The following is a 19,672-nucleotide window of genomic DNA, read 5'->3' on the forward strand; positions in this document are numbered from 1 at the left end:
TAAATTTAAAATAATGATTGATTTGATGTATTACATATAAAAAGTAATATATTGTTTAGATTTGTTAAAAACACTGAAATTTTATTTTTATCAAAATTTGAACCGCCCTTGAGATATTTGATTTCATGTTCTATATATAAAAAAAAAATATATTATTACTTAATTTAAATAGTATCAAATTTAAAGAATTAGAATCAGGGTCATTTGAAATTTACATTTAGTAAAAAAAAATATTATTTAATAATTAATAACATATTATTATTGTTATTGTTGAGAGGATATTAAAATTAATTTAAATTTATAAAACATATAATATTATTATAAATATTATAAATGGCGCCCAACGTGGGGCTCTTTAAAAATATAGAGTTTTTTTAGAATAAAATAGGTGTCGAATATAAATATTTTTTTTTCAATTAAAAGTAAATAATGGATTTACGAAGTGGGAAAGTAGTACGCGAAGAAGAAAGCAGTTCAGAAGAAGTAGAAAGCTCTGAAGACAGAAGTACAGCCAATGGAATTGAAGGAAAGGGGGAACAGTCAACAATGTCTAAAGAAAGAAATAATGACATTTCTTGTATTATGGAAACATTGCGAAATATGGAAAAATTACAAAAAATAGAAAGACAAAACGAATTTGAAGAACAAAGAAAATTGCAAGAAGAAAGAGATAGAAAACAAAGAGAACAAATGAAGGCAGATATCACAGAAAATATTTCAAAGGTTATAGAAATAGTAGAGACAAAATTTGAAGAAATTAGAAAAGAGTTTAAAAGTGAACAGAAGAAATTCCAACAAGAAATTGAAATGAATTTAAATAAGATGAATGAAAAACAAGAAGAATGGATAAAAGAAACGAAAAGAAATAAAGAAGAATTTATCAAGAAAATACAAGAAAATGTTAATGTATGCAATAGTATAGAAGAGAAGATACAAGAACGAGATAATGTTATTGTTCAAGAAATTGAAAGGATTGATAGGCAAATAAAGAACAATCAAGAAAAATTAATAAGGTGGAAGAAAATTTAAATAAAAGAAGCCCAGAAGAAGGAAATGAACAAAAGAGACAATGGTTACGAATAAAGGAAAGTTTAGAAAACGAGATGCAAGATTTGAAACAGAAGTACGCAGAAAAACAATTGATTGAAATTAAACATATTTCATGCATTAATAATTCTAATAATATAAAATTTAACGGTAAAATTAACATAGTACATCCAGTAATATTTATAAAAACCATTAAAAATAAATGCAAAGATATTAATAGCATAGATGAATTAAAACAAATTTTAAGGGAAAATTTAGAGGGAGATGCACTTGTCTGGTTCTCAGGAAAGGAGAGTGAGATTGGTAATATAGAAGAATTTGAAGAGAAATTTATAAATCATTTTTGGGGTCAATTTGAGCAAAATTTAGTAAGAGAAAAATTATATTTTGGAAGATATAATGAAAGATTATCTAACAATATGTCAATCTATGCTTTACGCTTATATGCAAATTCCCAATATTTGACACCTAGATTAAGTGAAAGTGATATTGTGCAATATATTTCTAGGCATTTTAAAAATGAAGTTGCTGAAAGTTTGGCTATTAATAATATTTGTAATATGGATCAATTATGTAATTATCTAAATCGAATTATAAGACATACAGGAAGAATAAATTTTAATAAAAGTCGCAACAATGATGATAATAATGAATCTAGTGTACAGAATTTTCGAACAAACTATAACACACAAAATCGATAACAAAATCATAGATACAATAAATATAGTAATAATCAAAACACACAATATAGTAGACAATACAACAATAACTATGTACAAAATACACAACAAGATGGACAATTTAACAACAATTATAACCGAAGTTATAAAGGTAACCAAATTTTCAAAATTCCAGTATTAATAATTTCAGAAACAATAACAGACAACATACACCAAATTTTACCAGGAACAATCAACAACATTTAAATTATCGTAATGAAAGACAGGTTAATTTTCAACAGGTAGATAGGCAACCAACAAGTCATGATATAGAACAAGACCAAATACACACCGGATTTTCTAACACACAAATTAGATCTCGATCACTCGATAGACAAGTAAATAATGAAAATAACCAAACCAATGCATATAATCAACAATATAATGATAACAATAATTCCCAGAATAGTAATAATAATAGTCAACAAAATTTTCAATAAGCAGCAAACCAAGTGGAAACATGAACATTTGTATACTAGAACATCCAAAAGAATTTATACATCTAGATAATAGAGAGGACAGCATCTTAAAACAAAATGAACAATTAAAATTAGTATTTATAAAGCTTAAATATCAAAATTTTATTAAACTTGCTTTAATAGATAGTGGATCAGAAATGTCACTAATAAGTGAAAATCTATGTAAAAATTTTCCAAATTTCAGTAGCAATATCATAAAGATACCACAAATAACTTTAGTAGGAGCAAATAATAAAAAATTATATACATCAAACAAAATGCTAAACATAACTGTTGAAATAAAGGACATTCAGGTAACATTACAATTATTGATAGTACCATATTTAGAACATGAGATAGTAATAGGTACAGATCAGTTATCACAACATAAAATAGTAATAGATTATGAACAAAATAAAATTAAATTGTATGATCATTGGATAAATTTTGAAAAATTAGAAAAGGAGCAGGAAAATATAATTTTAGCTAATGTGGAGAGTGTAGGAAGGATTAAATGTAGAAGAATGAATGTAAATGATATAAGTAATAATGAAAATGAATATAATGAAATAAATAATGATAATTATAATGAAATGGTAAATGATGATGAAGAATTTATAAATGATATAAATAAAATAGTTATTAATTGCGATGATAAATATGAAGAGAGGGTTAGAAATATTTTAGGAAAATATGAAAAGTTAATACAGAAGGAGACACGTAAAGCTAATAATAATTATATTCATAAAATAGAAGTAAAAGATGTACAAAATTTTAAAGCAAAGACTTATCCAATACCATACCGATATAAAAATCAAGTTAGATATGAAATTCAACAGTTATTAAATGAGAAGATAATAGAACGTAGTAATACGTCATTCATAAATCCATTAGTAGTAGTAAAGAAAAAAGACGTGTGAAATATGTCAACTAGGAAAGGAGAAAAACATACATCATGAAGGATATCCAAAAGCAATTATTGCAAATAAACCATTAGACACGATAGCCATAGATTTTATTTCAAATTTAGTAAAAAGTAATAATGGCAATAAACATATATTTGTGATAGTCGATATTTTTTCTAAATTTGTTCAAACGTATCCATGTAAACGAACTAATACTAAAACTCTACAAATGTGTTTAAATAAGTATATAACAAATTACGGTAAACCTAAAAATTGTATATTAGATAATGCTACATATTTTAAAAATTCAAAATTTAAACATTTTCTATCAAAAATAAATATTCAACCATATTATACAAGTATAAGAAAACCATCTTCAAACCCGTGTGCGAGATATATTAAAGAGATTAATAAATTTTTAAGAATATTAGTTTATAATGATCATTTAAAGTGGGAAGAAAATTTAGATAAAATTCATTATTTTATAAATAATGTTCCAAATATCACAACTGAAACAGCTCCAATTTATTTACTTACCGGACAAACACCAGACAGACCGTGGATACGAGATAAAAATGACAATTATTATGACTTGTTGGAACAGATACAAAATAAATTATATAAAAACGCAGACAAAAATATTAGACGGAGACTTAAAAAGACAAAATCAATCATGAAATTTCAAAAAGGAGACCTTGTAATAGTAAAAGCTTTAAGAATACCAAATAAAAAAAAGAATCAATGTGCAAAATTACAACTGCCATATGAAGGACCATATATAGTAGCCAATGAAAATGGAATAATAGTTATGAGTTAATTGATCCAAATACAGGAAAACCTCGAGGAATTTTTAATATATCTCATTTATATAAATTTCAGATTTAATACACATAAACACAGAATATATACATAAAACAAAAACACAGTTTGTTTGAAAATTGAAATACATAAGGAATTTCAAATGATTTTGATTTAGAATTTAAATAATTAGATTTATTTTAACATTTGGAAAATTAAAATAAAACAGATATTGTTATTAGATATAGAAATATTGTAAAAAAAAAATAATAAATTATGTAAAATATAGATAATAAGGTAAAACGTGTGTGAATATAGGAAAGTGATACAAAATTTAAAAAGATGTGAATAACAAGACATGAGAAAGAATAAAACTGGGACAGTATATAAAAATTTTATATGGCAACGGATTTGGATTAATAAAAGGAGTGGTGTGCTGAGATGGCAGAATAATATGACATAAAAATTAAGAGAATTGGAAGAAAAAATTACAATTTAATTAGAGAGAATCAATATATTCTCAACCAAATACTTTTCCAAATAGGAATTAGAAGTAAATAGAACTTTAGAAATAATCAAGATTTGGCCGTTTTAATAAGAGAAAAAGAAAACNTTACATCAAATTTTGAATAAATATGATGACTTCGTACTTCACTATATTGATGATATTTTAATTTTTTCACCTGATGTGGAACAACATTTTAAACACCTAAAAATCGTATTACGAGAATTAGATATAGCAGGACTAAAAATCAATATAAAGAAATGTCAATTTATTAGAAATCAAACAAATTATTTGGGATATAAAATTAATGCAACAGGTATTGAAATGGATGAAGAAAGAATAGAAGTTATACAAAAATATACACGACCTACTAATTTAAAGACATTACGAGGGTTTTTAGGACTAATAAATTATTTTAAAAGACTAGTACCTGACATAACTCAACTTGAATTACCATTACTGACACTTTTACGAAAAGAAATAAATTGGAAGTGGACAGAGGAACAAGAATTAGCTTTTAATACAATAAAACAAACTTTTATCAACAATCTCAAAATATATCATCCAAATTATGAATTACCATTTATTTTAAGAACTGATGCTTCAAAAATGAGATTTGCAGGAGTGTTAATTCAAAATATTAATAATCAAGAAGTTCCAATTTCTTTTATATCTCGCATAACAAAAAGGCATGAACGAAATTATAGTGTAAGTGAAATGGAATTAGCTAGTATAATATTTTGCATAAATAAATTAAGATTTTATTTATTAGGTAATAAATTTGTTATAGAAACAGATAATCAATCATTAACGTCAATATTAAAACATAAATTTGGAAATAATCGAATTCATAGATGGGCATTATTGCTACAGGAATATGATTTTCAAATAAAGTATATTCCAGGAAAAACAAACAAAGTAGCAGATGCGTTGACAAGAATGGATGAAACCGACTTGACAGATGATAATCAAAGGAAAGTAAGAGTAGGTGTAAACATGTTAAAAGACGATAATGGACTATTTTCATTAAATTCTATTATACAAAACCAAAATACTTTAACGGACCAACAAAAATCAAAATTAACTTTGAAGGATGACATTTACATAAAAACTATACAAGACCATGAATTATATGTAATTACAGACGACTTAGCTAGAGAAATCATTTGGCAATTACATATTAAATTTGGACACATAGGAATAGACAAAACTTGGAAAATTTTTAGAGAAACATATTATTGTATGAAAGACAGACAATTGACAAAACAAGAGTTAAAGACGTGTGAAATATGTCAACTAGGAAAGGAGAAAAACATACATCATGAAGGATATCCAAAATCAATTATTGCAAATAAACCATTAGAGACGATAGCCATAGATTTTATTTCAAATTTAGTAAAAAGTAATAATGGCAATAAACATATATTTGTGATAGTCGATATTTTTTCTAAATTTGTTCAAACGTATCCATGTAAACGAACTAATACTAAAACTGTACAAATGTGTTTAAATAAGTATATAACAAATTACGGTAAACCTAAAAATTGTATATTAGATAATGCTACATATTTTAAAAATTCAAAATTTAAACATTTTCTATCAAAAATAAATATTCAACCATATTATACAAGTATAAGAAAACCATCTTCAAACCCGTGTGAGAGATATATTAAAGAGATTAATAAATTTTTAAGAATATTAGTTTATAATGATCATTTAAAGTGGGAAGAAAATTTAGATAAAATTCATTATTTTATAAATAATGTTCCAAATATCACAACTGAAACAGCTCCAATTTATTTACTTACCGGACAAACACCAGACAGACCGTGGATACGAGATAAAAATGACAATTATTATGACTTGTTGGAACAGATACAAAATAATTGATGTAAAAACGCAGACAAAAATATTAGACGGAGACTTAAAAAGACAAAATCAATCATGAAATTTCAAAAAGGAGAACTTGTAATAGTAAAAGCTTTAAGAATACCAAATAAAAAAAAGAATCAATGTGCAAAATTACAACTGCCATATGAAGGACCATATATAGTAGCCAATGAAAATGGAATTAATAGTTATGAGTTAATTGATCCAAATACAGGAAAACCTCGAGGAATTTTTAATATATCTCATTTATATAAATTTCAGATTTAATACACATAAACACAGAATATATACATAAAACAAAAACACAGTTTGTTTGAAAATTTTTATATAATAGTTAAAAAAAAAATTTTAAACAAAAGGGGGAAATTGAAATACATATGATTTCAAGTGATTTTGATAAATTGAATGTAGAATAAACTTAGATTATTTACGTATGAAGATTAAATTTAAACAATGATTGAACAATAAGTCACTAGAAATGCTAAAAAGTTATATTATATAAAATGAAATATCATATTGATTTAAAAAAAAAAAGGAATTAAATTATTAAATTATTAGTATTATTAGAATTACTTATTAAATAATCATTTGGAAAATTAAATTAAAAAAAAATTATATTGTTATTATATCTAAGAACGTTGTAAATTATAAATATGTTTGTATGGTAACGAGGTTTTGAATGGAAAATTTAAATATAAAAAGAAAGGAAGAGAAGGTGGTGAAAAAAGATGTCAAGATAGTTTTTTCTGACAGAAGGTTGATATTTGGAAGAGAAAAGAAAGAATAATCAGCAAATCAGTCTGTATTATTACAAAATACTTCGTTGGATGAAATTTAGAAGTTGACTTATCATTGTATTCAGGATTTGGCAGTTATAATATTGCAGAAAGAAATTTGAATTTAAATATAATGTGAATCCGAGTGTAGGATTAGTATAATACAAGTGGAGTCTAATATCTACAAGGACATAAAAAAGGTGTTGGACAGACAATCAGTAAGTGAATAAGTTTTGTTGTGTACGTCAAAGTAGAATAACATTATAGTCAAACGAACGTCGAATTTTAGCTACTAAAGAATTGTTTTGGACAGTTAGAGTAGGTGTAAATATAAGATATAGAAAAAGCAAATGTAAATAATGAATAAATTTTGGTAAAAAAAGAAATTATAGTTAAAAAAAATTATAGTCCATGCTATGATTTAGAAACCAAATTTTATTGATATATAGTCAGTCAGAAACATTTAACTTAATTTTCCAAGAAACATTTTTATAATTATTGGTGATTCATTTTATGTGTTGTAATAAAAAATATTGATAATATACTGTAGATAATTTTGTTGAAAGCATTTGATTTTTTTTTATGAAATTTTGAACCGCTCCTGAGGCAAGAGATTTATTGTTTCAATTATTAGAAGTTTTTTTTTTATAGAATAATAATCAAGTCACTTAAAGTTATAAGATACAAAAAAATAAAATAAAATATAAAAAACAATTGAAGTAAAGGACTTGATAAATAATCAAATTATATTCTGTTATTGTTTTTATTATTGTAATTGAAAAGATTACAAACAATTAAGTTTTGTTAAATCCTAATATCATAACAGTTATGATAATATATATATAATAATAATAAGAAGTCTTTAATTCTCAATAAGGATATACATACAATCAATACCAAACAATGCTATGATATCCGAATTCCTTTTGCAAAATATACCATAACATCTAATTCACCAAATTGTTTGGGATTTAAGATATATAACCATTTACCGAGTGAACTCAAGACTGATAAGATTACTATATCTCAATTTAAACAAAAACTGAAATTATTTTTAGTAGATAAGTGTTATTCTTTATTGGAATTTTTTTCCGCTGTTGTGTCTTAGGTTAAGTTATTATATGTTTATTTGATTATTGTTATACAATCCTTTTTTGTCCACAAGATAAATAAATAAATAAAAAATAAATAAGATATGGACAAACAACAAAATAGCAAAATCTTTATAATTTTGTACAGGGTGTTCTACATATAAACCCCAGTTTGGCGAATTTTGAAGGACATTTTCTCGATTTTTTTAAATGAAACACCAGGTATATTATTTTATTTTTGGATTAATAAGTTAATTACCTACAACTTTTGTAAATAATACCTAAAATCACTATTTTTGGAAATATTGGCACTTTTCTAGCAAAACCCTTTTAATTTTGCAAATTTTATTTAAGTGTCGGCAGTTCTCTATCCCATAAGCAAAAATTCTCTAATTTGCTTCGATTTCAATCAAATTCCAAGGCTCAGGTTTGCATGAGAAAGTATAAGTATACTATACACGATTATGTGATTCAGCTGAAATTAATTTTCATAATTGAATGTCCTTGTGCAGTCGCCATTAACATATATGAATATGTCTATTTCTAAACTAAAAATCTTGCAAATAGAATGAATGATGTATACTAATCAACCAAATCGACAATAGATTCTACAATGGAAATTGCGGGAGGTAGTTATAATAAATTTTGTTGAACGCTTCTTCGGACTTAGTGTTAAAGTTGAAAAAATTAAACATATTTATTCATAGATTTGAGTGTGGGTGAGATATAACATACACAGTGTTGTAACAAAAGCCAAAACGCGTTATAATTTATTGGTCAGTTTTCGGTTTTGTACCTACTCGTACGATAATAAATATTAGCCTCTTCGTGGCAACAAATATTGACAAATAATGTGTTTCGAGTAGGTTTTAGAGTCGCCAGACAAAAGCATTAAGATGTCGTGTCTGCAAAAGATAGAAAAAACTGTCGTATAGGTGGGCTTTTTCTAGTTCTAGAAAAACAGAGTGACGTCTATCCCACCCTCGCACAGCTATACGAGGTCACGACGAGGGAAGGTGTAAAAAACTGGTTATTTGTAAATTCAGTTTCGTTATATAATAAAATGATTGAGGGGGCGGGTACTAGACCAGACAATAAAGAACAATTTACCCCAAAATATCTAGATTTTCGCGGCCTGGTCCGATTTTAATGCGGTTTTTTGCATTTTGTTCAGAAAGACCGTCGGAATAAAGTCCCACCTTTTTTATTATCCGGAAGTGGCGGAAATGCATCGCAGGTGCATAAAGTGCATCTAGATGTGCATCGCATCCGAGAAACTTGCCAAAGTGCACGAAATCCCACTAAAATTGGTACTCGGGGGTTTTGGGGGGCGCAGAATTCGAATATGCATATATCCAATCCACCTTACCCCCCGGGGAGCGACTTCCGGCCGCCTGGGGGGCGCGGGGGGCACGTGGATTGCAAGGTTCTCCGAATGACTGGAAAAAAGGATCTCGGGAGTTTTCGCGGGTACTGATTCCGAATTCGAGGGTGAAAAATATCCCCTGTGCTCGTGGAGGTGGGGGGAGGTATGAAATCTAAAGTTCTCGAAATGAGTGGGAAAATGTATCTCGGGGGTTTTCGCGGGTGCTGATTCCGAATCTGAGGGTGAAAAATATCCCCTGTGCTCGTAGATGGGGCGCTGGGGGGGAGGGGGGTTATATTATTCATGAACTGGTAACATGGAATACTAAGTATTTTGGGGATAGAAAATTATAACGTGTGATGTTAGGTATATTGATGCGCGCAGCTATCTGGTGGTACCTATACATAACAGTGGAATTTTTGGGGAGGGGTCCCAGAAAAGAGGAAGAGACAGATGAAGCGAGGACGCGCGCATACATGTATATTATATACGCGTAAGTGAAGTGAAAACGCCGAAGAGCTCAAGGAAGAGGAGGAAGAGGAGAAGGAGGAGGAGGAGGAGAACGAGGAAGAGGAAGAGGAGGAAGATAATTTTGATTGGTATTTATAGTTGTTTATTATAGTTGTTTGATAAATGAGCCCGTGTGACAATTAATACAGAAGGAATGTGCATAGAATATATTTTAAGACAATATATATTTTAAAACAATAAATATACTTTTATACTTTAGAACAATAAATATATTTAAAAAAATTATCAGGCTTATCCTTTCTTTTTCTAACCGAACTTTTTAGATTGAGTTTCGTCCCATGATTTTCCATTAATTTATATTCATCCTTCTTAGAAGATTGACCCAAAATAATCAGAAATAGTCATCGGACGCATTTGGCAGGGTCAGATTCGGAATCAGCACCGGCAAAAACCCCCGAGATCAATTTTTCCAGTAATTTCGGGAACTTTAGATTTCATCCCCCCCCGCCCTCTCCACGAGCACAGGGGATATTTTTCACCCTCAGATGCAGAATCAGCACCCGCGAAAACCCCCGAGATCCATTTTTCCAGTCATTCGGAGAACTTTGCAATCCACGTTCCCCCTGCGCCCCCCAGGCGGCCGGAAGTCGCTCCCCGGGGGGTCGGGTGGACTGGATATGTGCATATTCGAATTCTGCGCCCCCAAAAACCCCCGAGTACCAATTTTAGTGGGATTTCGTGCACTTTGGCAAGTTTCTCGGATGCGATGCACTTCTAGATGCACTTTATGCACCCGCGATGCATTTCCGCCACTTCCGGATAATAAAAAAGGCGGGACTTTTTTCCGACGGTCTTTCTGAACAAAATGCAAAAAACCGCATTAAAATCGGACCGGGCCGCGAAAATCTAGATATTTTTCTCTTTATTGCCTGGTCTATACCTAAGGTATAAGGAAACAGACACCATCTTTGCCCTTAAATGTCCGAATTTGTAAATTAGGTGATACAACACTTTTGAATTGCCGGGTCGAAGTAAAAGTGTCGAAATCTAGTGAGAGCCTCGTAAGGGAAGTTCTCCTTGGGTTTCCACACGTGTGGTCTTTTTAACTTAAGGTCTCGAGGATAATTTATTAATGGATAATATCTTAATGCCAAATTTTACCATGAATCCGTGATCTCATAATCTTGAAAAACACGTTGTCACGTGCGCGTGCGAAATAGAATAAACAATGTAGACATTGTTCTTACAAATTTAATATCGTCAAAGGAAATGTTTTTGATAGAGGGTTATTAAAAATGAAACACTACACGAAAGAACAACGCGTTTTCATTGTTGAGCAATATTTTCAAAATAATGAAGGTTTGGCAGCAATTTTCGTAAAAAATATGGTCGAAATAGTGAAACGACGAAGTTGTATCTGTAAAAAAATTAATTGAAAAATTCAGGGACACTGGATCAATTAGTGATCTTAAACAGTGTGACCGTCGTTCAACACAAAACAACGAAGCAGTTCGTAAGAGTATTGCTGAAAATCCAAGAACAGGCTTCAACACCGTGGTCAAGAACTGGATATTCGAGAAGCTCTCATCAAGAAAGATTTGCATCTTCATGCTTACAAAGTTCAGTTGACTCAAGAAATGAAACTTACTGATCTCCCAGAGCGAAGAGAGTTCTTTGAACGGATTATGGAATAACAAATAGATGCTGGTTTTTCGAACAAAATCATCTTCAGCGATGACTCATTTTCAGCTTGATAGTTTCGATAACAGCCCCACAAAAAAAAGTATCGGATCTGGTATTCAGACCCATGTATTTCCATGTATTTTTTCCGCTGAATCCGAATCTGCCTTCAGATTTGGCCCAACGGATCTAAGTTTTCGGGAAAATTCAAAAAACAGGTCAAAATTCACAAAAAACGTCATTTACGATCGACGAAAGTTATAAAAAGTCTAATTATTCTACCAGCTCACTAGACGTGGGATTTTTCACTCGTTTAATTCCAATTTATCATCATAGAGTCAGACAAACTGGTCCAATTTCATTCAAAAACAGAAAATAGATCAAAATGCTTAAAAACGCCATTTTCATGGCATAATTCGTGTTGCAGAGTTCTGGATCCATCTTTTTATCCACCCACCCATTTATGAATTCATACATCTTTCTATCCAGTCGTTCATGCATGCATACTCATATTTAACCATCCACCTGTACCACCTATAAAACCCACACATCCACCCATCTATCCATCTACTTTTTGTGCTGAGAGATGAGATAACAGCCTAGAAGATTGAGAATGCAATAAAACTTGTAGAATACTCTACTTTCTAAACAAAAGAAAACGATATCAACAAATCATTCTTATTTTTGTTGCTATAACGTGTTCTCTTTTCTTCAACGGATCTATGCAAAGGGCTACGTTTTCGTTTAGTCCCTCTATTTTTCATTTCTCTTTTTAACAACCAACAAGTTTTCGCCCTATATATAAGGGCGAAAATTTCCGAATATTTCTGAGGCGAAATTGAAAGAAGGTTATTCGATGGACCTCAGATTCGGACATTGTTCAAGGATGCAACATTCATCTCTACAATGAGTAGCGTTGAGAAGAGTGCTTGGACTAGTTTCAAAGTTGTAGCGACAATTTTTTTAGGGAACAACAAGAGTCCTAAATACGAAGAAATTGTATTAAAATTGATAAAAGACTTCCAAGACTTGGGATGTTTGATGGACTACAAATTGCACTTCCTTCATTCACATTTGGATTGGTTTCCTGAAAATATTAGAGATTATAGCGAAGAACAAGGCGAACAATCTCATCAGGAAATAAAGGTTATAGAACAACGATATCAAGAAAGATGGGATCACAACATGATGGCCGATTTTTGTTGGTTGTTAAAAAGACAAACGAAAAATAGAGGGACTAAACGAAAACGTAACACTTTGTATAGATCCTTTGAAAGAGAGAAGAGAGAAAATGGCGTTTTTAAGCATTTTGATTTATTTTCTGTTTTTGAATCAAATTGGACCAGCTTGTCTGACTCTATGTTAAATTGGAGTGAAAAATCCTACATCTAGTGAACTGATAGAATAATTTGACTTTTTATAACTTTCGTCGATCGTAAATGACGTTTTTTGTGAATTTTGACCTGCTTTTTTTTAATTTTCCCGAAAACTCAGGCCCGTTGGGCCAAATCTGAAGGCAGATTCGGATTCAGCGGAAAAAATACATGGAAATGCATGGGTCTGAATACCAGATCCGATACTTTTTTTGTGGAGCTGTGTAATCGACAAAATTTTCGCATTTGGAGTTCAAAAAATCCACGAGTGTGGTGCGGATTTTGGGATGAGGCATCATCGGACTATTCTTCTTCGAAAATGCGGTTGGTCGGGCAATAACAGTTAATGGTGCTCGCTATCGCCACATAATAATTCAGTTCTTTGTTCCTAAATTGCAAGACACGGATGTAGACGACATATTGCTTCAACAAGATGGTGCCATATGCCACACAGCCTGAGAAACAGTTGAATTACTGCACGAGTTATTTCCTGGTCATGCAATTTCCCGTTTTGGTAATCAGAATTGGCCGCCCAGGTCATGCGATTTAACGCCGTTAAAATTTTTTCTTTGGGGTTTATGCCAACAAGCCCACGACCACCCACGCATTGAAGGAGGAAATAGAGTGCTATTCCATACACAACCCTATATTGTAAACTTTATGAATAAATAAAACATTTACAATTTTTAATAACAAACCTGTGTATTTTATCAAAATTACTTCTTGCATGAATTTTGGGACACCATTTACAAATTAAGTATCGGTCTATATTAAAACGACAAGTAGATAGGTCGCTTCAGCAGCGAAACCTGAATAATCATACCAACAACCCATTTTTTTTAATAAAGACAATTATAAACATTAGATAAATACAACTTACATTTAGATTTCTTTTTGTCCTTATCTAACTGTTCTTCTATCTGTTTCTGAAGGTCAGATATACTGTCCGCTTCTTCTTCCATCAACTAAAAAAAAAAATCAATAATTAATTTATTTTCGGATATAAATAAAATCATTTATATGTGAAAAAAACACTAAAACCGAATGAGAAAAAAGATATTGACATTAGTTACCTTCTGGAGCCGCTCCTTGTCCTTTTTCCTGGCTGCTTTAAAGGATGGGGGGTCCTGTTCCTCCTCCAAATCAACTATCATAAATTCTTCTAGGGTTAAAGCACTACTAGGAGTATCACCAAATTCTATCAGTCTGAAATGAATTAATTAAAAGTTACACAACTCCCAAAAATTGGGAACTTGAAAACAATATAATCAACATCGATATTTAAATAACTGTTTCATCGGCAAATATAATTTAAAAATTTTGAAAATAATGCCATGCCGTATATTACTATTTACCTGTGACATTAAATGTATTTAGGTATTTATTTTTGTGTGAGAGAAACCTAACCAAATAAAAATTATCCTAAACAGCAGATAGGTTTAAGAAATAGAAAATATTATTGTGAATATACGAAACAGTAAGTACTGTAGGTTGTATAGACGCTCCTTTTTAAAATATTATTTTATTATTACAAGCTTTTATTTAACTTGCTATGGATCAAATCTTGCAACTGAATTAACAGTTATCCCCAACCGATTGAGCTGAAATTTTGCATACACGTTTAGTTTGGATGACTGCATGGTGGCACTAAAAGCTTGATTTTTTAAAAACAATTTATACATGAACTTACAGTTTTTTTATTTGTTTTATTTTTTTATTATTTTTATATTTTATACATGGACAGTTATAATAAATAGAAGTTTTTCCTATAATCTTAGAATTTAAAGCTTACAGAGAAAAAATAACCTTGTGAATTAAGTGAATTCTTCTTTTATCGATATTTATTTATTTAAGTGAAGAAATTATATTTAGTTCAAAATTCTTCTAATTATATAGGCAAGTAAATCATTTACTTACTTGCATAAATTATATTATAAAATTGAAACAAGTATAATTTATCTCTTAAATAGACAAGTCCTGGCAAAGGAACAAATTATGTTATAATGCACGAAATAGTAGTTTTTTGAGTGTAGTTCTTCTTGGCAGCTTATAGTTTTCCGCACCTGCCACACTGATTTTAAACTGTGCAGCCAATAAAACCATCTTTACCATAAAGACACTAAAATTTCATCTTCATATTGTGTCAGTTCTGTTTCAGAATCATGTTCGTCATTTTTCACAATATAGTAATGTTTTGTCTAAATAATACATTGTTTTCTATTCTAAAAGCAAACAGCAAACCTATTCTATTTTTTATTTGTTCTCTTTGAGTATATGATATCCTCAGTAGAATGGAAACATTGTGAAACAAATAACAAATCCGTTATTTATAACTTAAAGTTCATTTTTCATAATATGACTTTCTATACATATCCCCATTATGGAATTTAGATTAAATTTGATTAGTTCTGAAATAACTGTTGAGACAAGTAAAACAGTAAAAATTTTTTAAAGTTTTTATCTTGAATATCTGGATTTAGTGATTTTTCGGCTGTCAAAATTAAAGTGAATCTTTTTTTTAACAATAGGCATTTCATTCTATGTCTTCAAAACATTTTTTTATAATATAACTGTAGATGAAATTGTTTGGTTTCATGATGCAGAATAATGGCGTAGTGCTACCCATTTTTGAACACCCAGTAAAGTATATATATTTTTTAATGGGAGATTATTTTCTTTATACTGACGCTCAATTTTTTCGTCAGACTGTAGATGATTGGTGACGATAGATACCGATATTTTTTTTAAATGAGATATAAATTTTGTTTGCACGATTTGATTGATTTTTTTTATTTTCTTTCCAATCATATAAAATTGAGTTGATATGCTGCAGGTTTATTATGAATGTAGAAAAACAGTGTAGCGACTTTACGTTTATATCGACAACGTTATCCTAATAGAATTTTTCCTAACAGAAGAATGTTTAGTAAACTTGAAGCAAATCTAAGACAGTTAAGGTATAGGAAAAATTTAACAATAACTTAGTAATATTAATAAACAAAAAATTGTACAATACAATATTAAATGCAAACAAAAAATGTAAAATGAATAGTGAAATTTAAAAGTATGGTTCAAACTGTCCATTTCTTTCGATACACAATTGTCATCTTCGAATTACACTTCTAACTTCATTTAATTTAACGTTATGTGAAATATTATTTCTTGCGGTACTAATTCTGTCTTTCTGATCAATGTTGTTTGGTGCTGTTAGATAAACTTCGAATTTTACGAAACCCCAGAGAAAGAAATCCAATGGATTAATATCCGGCGATCGTGGCGGCCAATGTAGCATTCAGATAATTTATAGTTATTTGGAGGTGCACCGGCTTGTTGGAAAATAATATGGATATACTCATTAACTATCTATTAATTCTTCCAAATACTCTTGTAACTTATCTCTCAAAATATTGTTATACCGTTCACCAGTTAAAGAACTATCATAGAAGTATGGCCCTAATATTTTTGAACCTAACATACCACACCACACATTAATATGAAATCGATTTTGAAAATTTCTTTCTCTTGTAATTCTAGGATTATCGTGGCTCCAATGGTATGATTGGTATTGAGGTTACACATGCCATTGCTAGAAAAATTACTTTTATCTGTCCATAAAATTATTTTTGGAAAGTTGGGATTATTATTTGCAATATTTACATAAGTACCAGTAACAAAACTGTATTCTTTATTCAGTCATTTTCCTGGAGATGTTGAACCAAATTTACCTGGTAAGGAAACAATTTATGTAGGTATGTGTAGAATTTTATATACAACGTACTGGGTTAAATTATGATTCCTGGCTAATTCCCGTATGGAAGTATTCGGATTTTCTTTCACACTTAATAGTAAATCTAATTCTTGATTTTCATTGCAGGCATATCCTAAAAGGACGATTTTCTTCTTCAGCGTTCCATACTGTGTTAGATTTGCTTCAAGTTTACTAAATTTTCTTCTGTTAGGGGAAATTCTATTAGAATAACGTTGTCGATATAACTGTAAAGCTGCAACACTGTTTTTTTTTCTACATTCATAATAAACTTGCAGCATATCAACTTCTTCATTCAAATCATTAATTTGAGACAACAATTACAAACAAACACATATGATTGTGACAGATAGCCGTATGCAAAATTGTTTTTCCAACACCTTCTATTTGATATAATTTAGAAAGGGAGCACCAAAATTTCGTTATGCAAAGGCATACAAACTTCATATGGTTGGAAAGCAAACAAAAAATTAACCAAAACGTGTAAAAAAATTTATACAATCCTATTTAAAAAATATCGATGATGTCGCCACTCATCTACAGTGTGACGAAAAAAAAAATGTGTGCGTCAGTTTAAAGAAAATAACATCCCATTTAAAAATATACAGGGATGGCCAGAAGTACGGAATAAAATTCATGTCTTTTGAATGAGTTAATTTTTTTTAAAACGCCGAAAGACGTTAACTGATTTTGATTTTTTCCCATCTTTCGGTTATATAATAATTAATTTTTGTTCAACCCCTTAACCCCAGCTACCCCTACTTTTTTTTCAAATGGAAACATAAAGCATGAGGGGGCTCGTTGAAAAGCTTCTAGAAAACTGAATCCAGCCATACCAAATAAACAAGTTTTATTTTTTCAATAGCAAGTTTTTTTCATTTAGAAATTTAAACAACTAGATAATTTACAAAAATAAACTCAATGTCGCAAATGCTGAAAATGTCCTCCTTTGGCATTCTCCAAGACGATAGTAAAAGCTGTCTACGGCATTCTGAATGACTTCAGCTAGTAAATTATGCATCTTCGCCCTAATCTTGTTCTTTAAATTCTCAATATTATCCGGTCTGTCCTGGTAGACTCTTTCTTTCAAATATCCCGAAAGAAAATAATCCAGGGGTGTTAAGTCGGGGGATCTTGGCGGCCATTCAACTGTACCCCGTCTACCAATCCAGCGATTTGAAAACATTTCATCTAAGTATCTTCGAACATCAATACTAAAATGTGGGGGAGCGCCATCTTGTTGGAACCAAATTCTTTCATTCGGTATATCTGGATCAATTTCATGAGGGAAAATCACAGCTAGAGCAGGTATCAGGTCAAATGTTAGGAAATCCAGGTAGCGTGCGGCAGTAAGATTTTATTCAAAAAATAATGGGCCCAAGATTCTGTTATTGATGATACCTGCCCATACATTAACTTTTTGTGGATGCTGCGTATGCGATTCGCATGTCCAGTGTGGATTTTCCTGGGACCAAAAGCGATAGTTGTGCCTGTTAACCACTCCATTTAAATAAAACGTAGCTTCAGCCGAAAAAAGTACGTCTCGTTGAAAACCATTATTGTCGTCACACCGTCTCATCATTTCGTCACAAAATTGTAATCGCCTTCCAAAATCTCTTGGACAAGACACATCTTATAGGGGTGGTTTTTCTCTTGTTTCAGAAACATTCGAATTGCAGTTCGAAAAGCATCGTGATTGCGGGCCAATGAAACAGTTGAAGTATGAGGATTTTCAACAAGTTCTAATGCAATGTCTAATTTCTTTTCTTCATTCAAAGTACGTGCCCGTCCAGTTTTGGGCAAAGTCTGTACTGCACCGTGTTCCTCAAATTTGTGAAATATTTTACTAACTGTCCCTTGCGAGATTTGGTTTTCGGGATATTTCGCATTAAATAAATCGCGCACTTCAGCCTGACTTCTTATTTTGTCTCCACATCCAAGCAATATCAAGATTTCGATGCGTTGCCTTTCCGACAATACTATTGCAATTCAGTAAATAACTTGATTTTGACACAATAGTAACGTTTCGAACTCCAATTTACAACTAAAGCGAAAAATTAACCAGAAAGTCTGGCAAGTGCTGCAAAAAAAAACAAAAAATATATCTTTTTTGCGTTAGGTACAGTTTCAAATTCTTTATTTTATTCTGTATTTAGTATGGATTCGGTTTTCTATAAGCTTTTCAAGGAGCCCCCTCATGCCTTGTTTCCATTTGAAAAAAAAAGTAGTGTTGCTGGGGGTTAGGGGGTTGAAGAAAAATTAATTATTATATAACCCAAAAGATGGGAAAAAATCAAAATCAGTTAACGTATTTCGGCGTTTTAAAAAAATTAACTCATTCAAAAGATATGAATTTTATTCCGTACTTCTGGCCATCCCTGTATATAATTTACAGGGTGGCCAAAAATAGGTAAGCAAGTTATAGCTCGGAGCCTTTATAATCAAACAGACTGTAGGTATATGCAGCAAATAATGTCAGGTTATTACCGACAGAGGAATATTTTCTAAATATGTATTTATATGTATATAATAACTAGTTTTTATTTTTTCATTAATTCATTTTGCTCTGCAGAAATCATTCTTTGATATGTTGTCCTTGGTAGTAGTTAGCATATGGCGACATATTTCATAATTTATCTTGAAAACCATGTATTTTAGAAAAATTTGAGCAACGATGTTTTCAATTATTTCTTTTTCATACTAAATGACCTAAATTTATATTTTCCAAAGACCAAAAAAATACATATTTTTTATTAAGGTGGCTATGAAAAAATTAGTCACTCACTAGCCACTTGTTTGTAAGTCTGCTTAAATATGATTCATCTAT

At 30.3% G+C, this 19,672-nt stretch overlaps 1 protein-coding gene across 1 annotated transcript; it reads left to right on the top strand.

The window, feature by feature from the left end:
- The first annotated feature begins 429 nt into the window (after positions 1 to 429).
- On the top strand, positions 430 to 1,029 carry LOC108911134 (MAP7 domain-containing protein 2-like). Its single transcript, XM_018715971.1, has one exon. It carries the CDS (start codon positions 430 to 432, stop codon positions 1,027 to 1,029), a length of 600 nt encoding a protein of 199 aa, XP_018571487.1.
- Positions 1,030 to 19,672: the final 18,643 nt, after the last annotated feature.

This window comes from Anoplophora glabripennis, unplaced genomic scaffold (assembly GCF_000390285.2).
Source record: "Anoplophora glabripennis isolate ALB-LARVAE unplaced genomic scaffold, Agla_2.0 scaffold613, whole genome shotgun sequence".
Classification (NCBI taxonomy): domain Eukaryota; kingdom Metazoa; phylum Arthropoda; class Insecta; order Coleoptera; family Cerambycidae; genus Anoplophora; species Anoplophora glabripennis.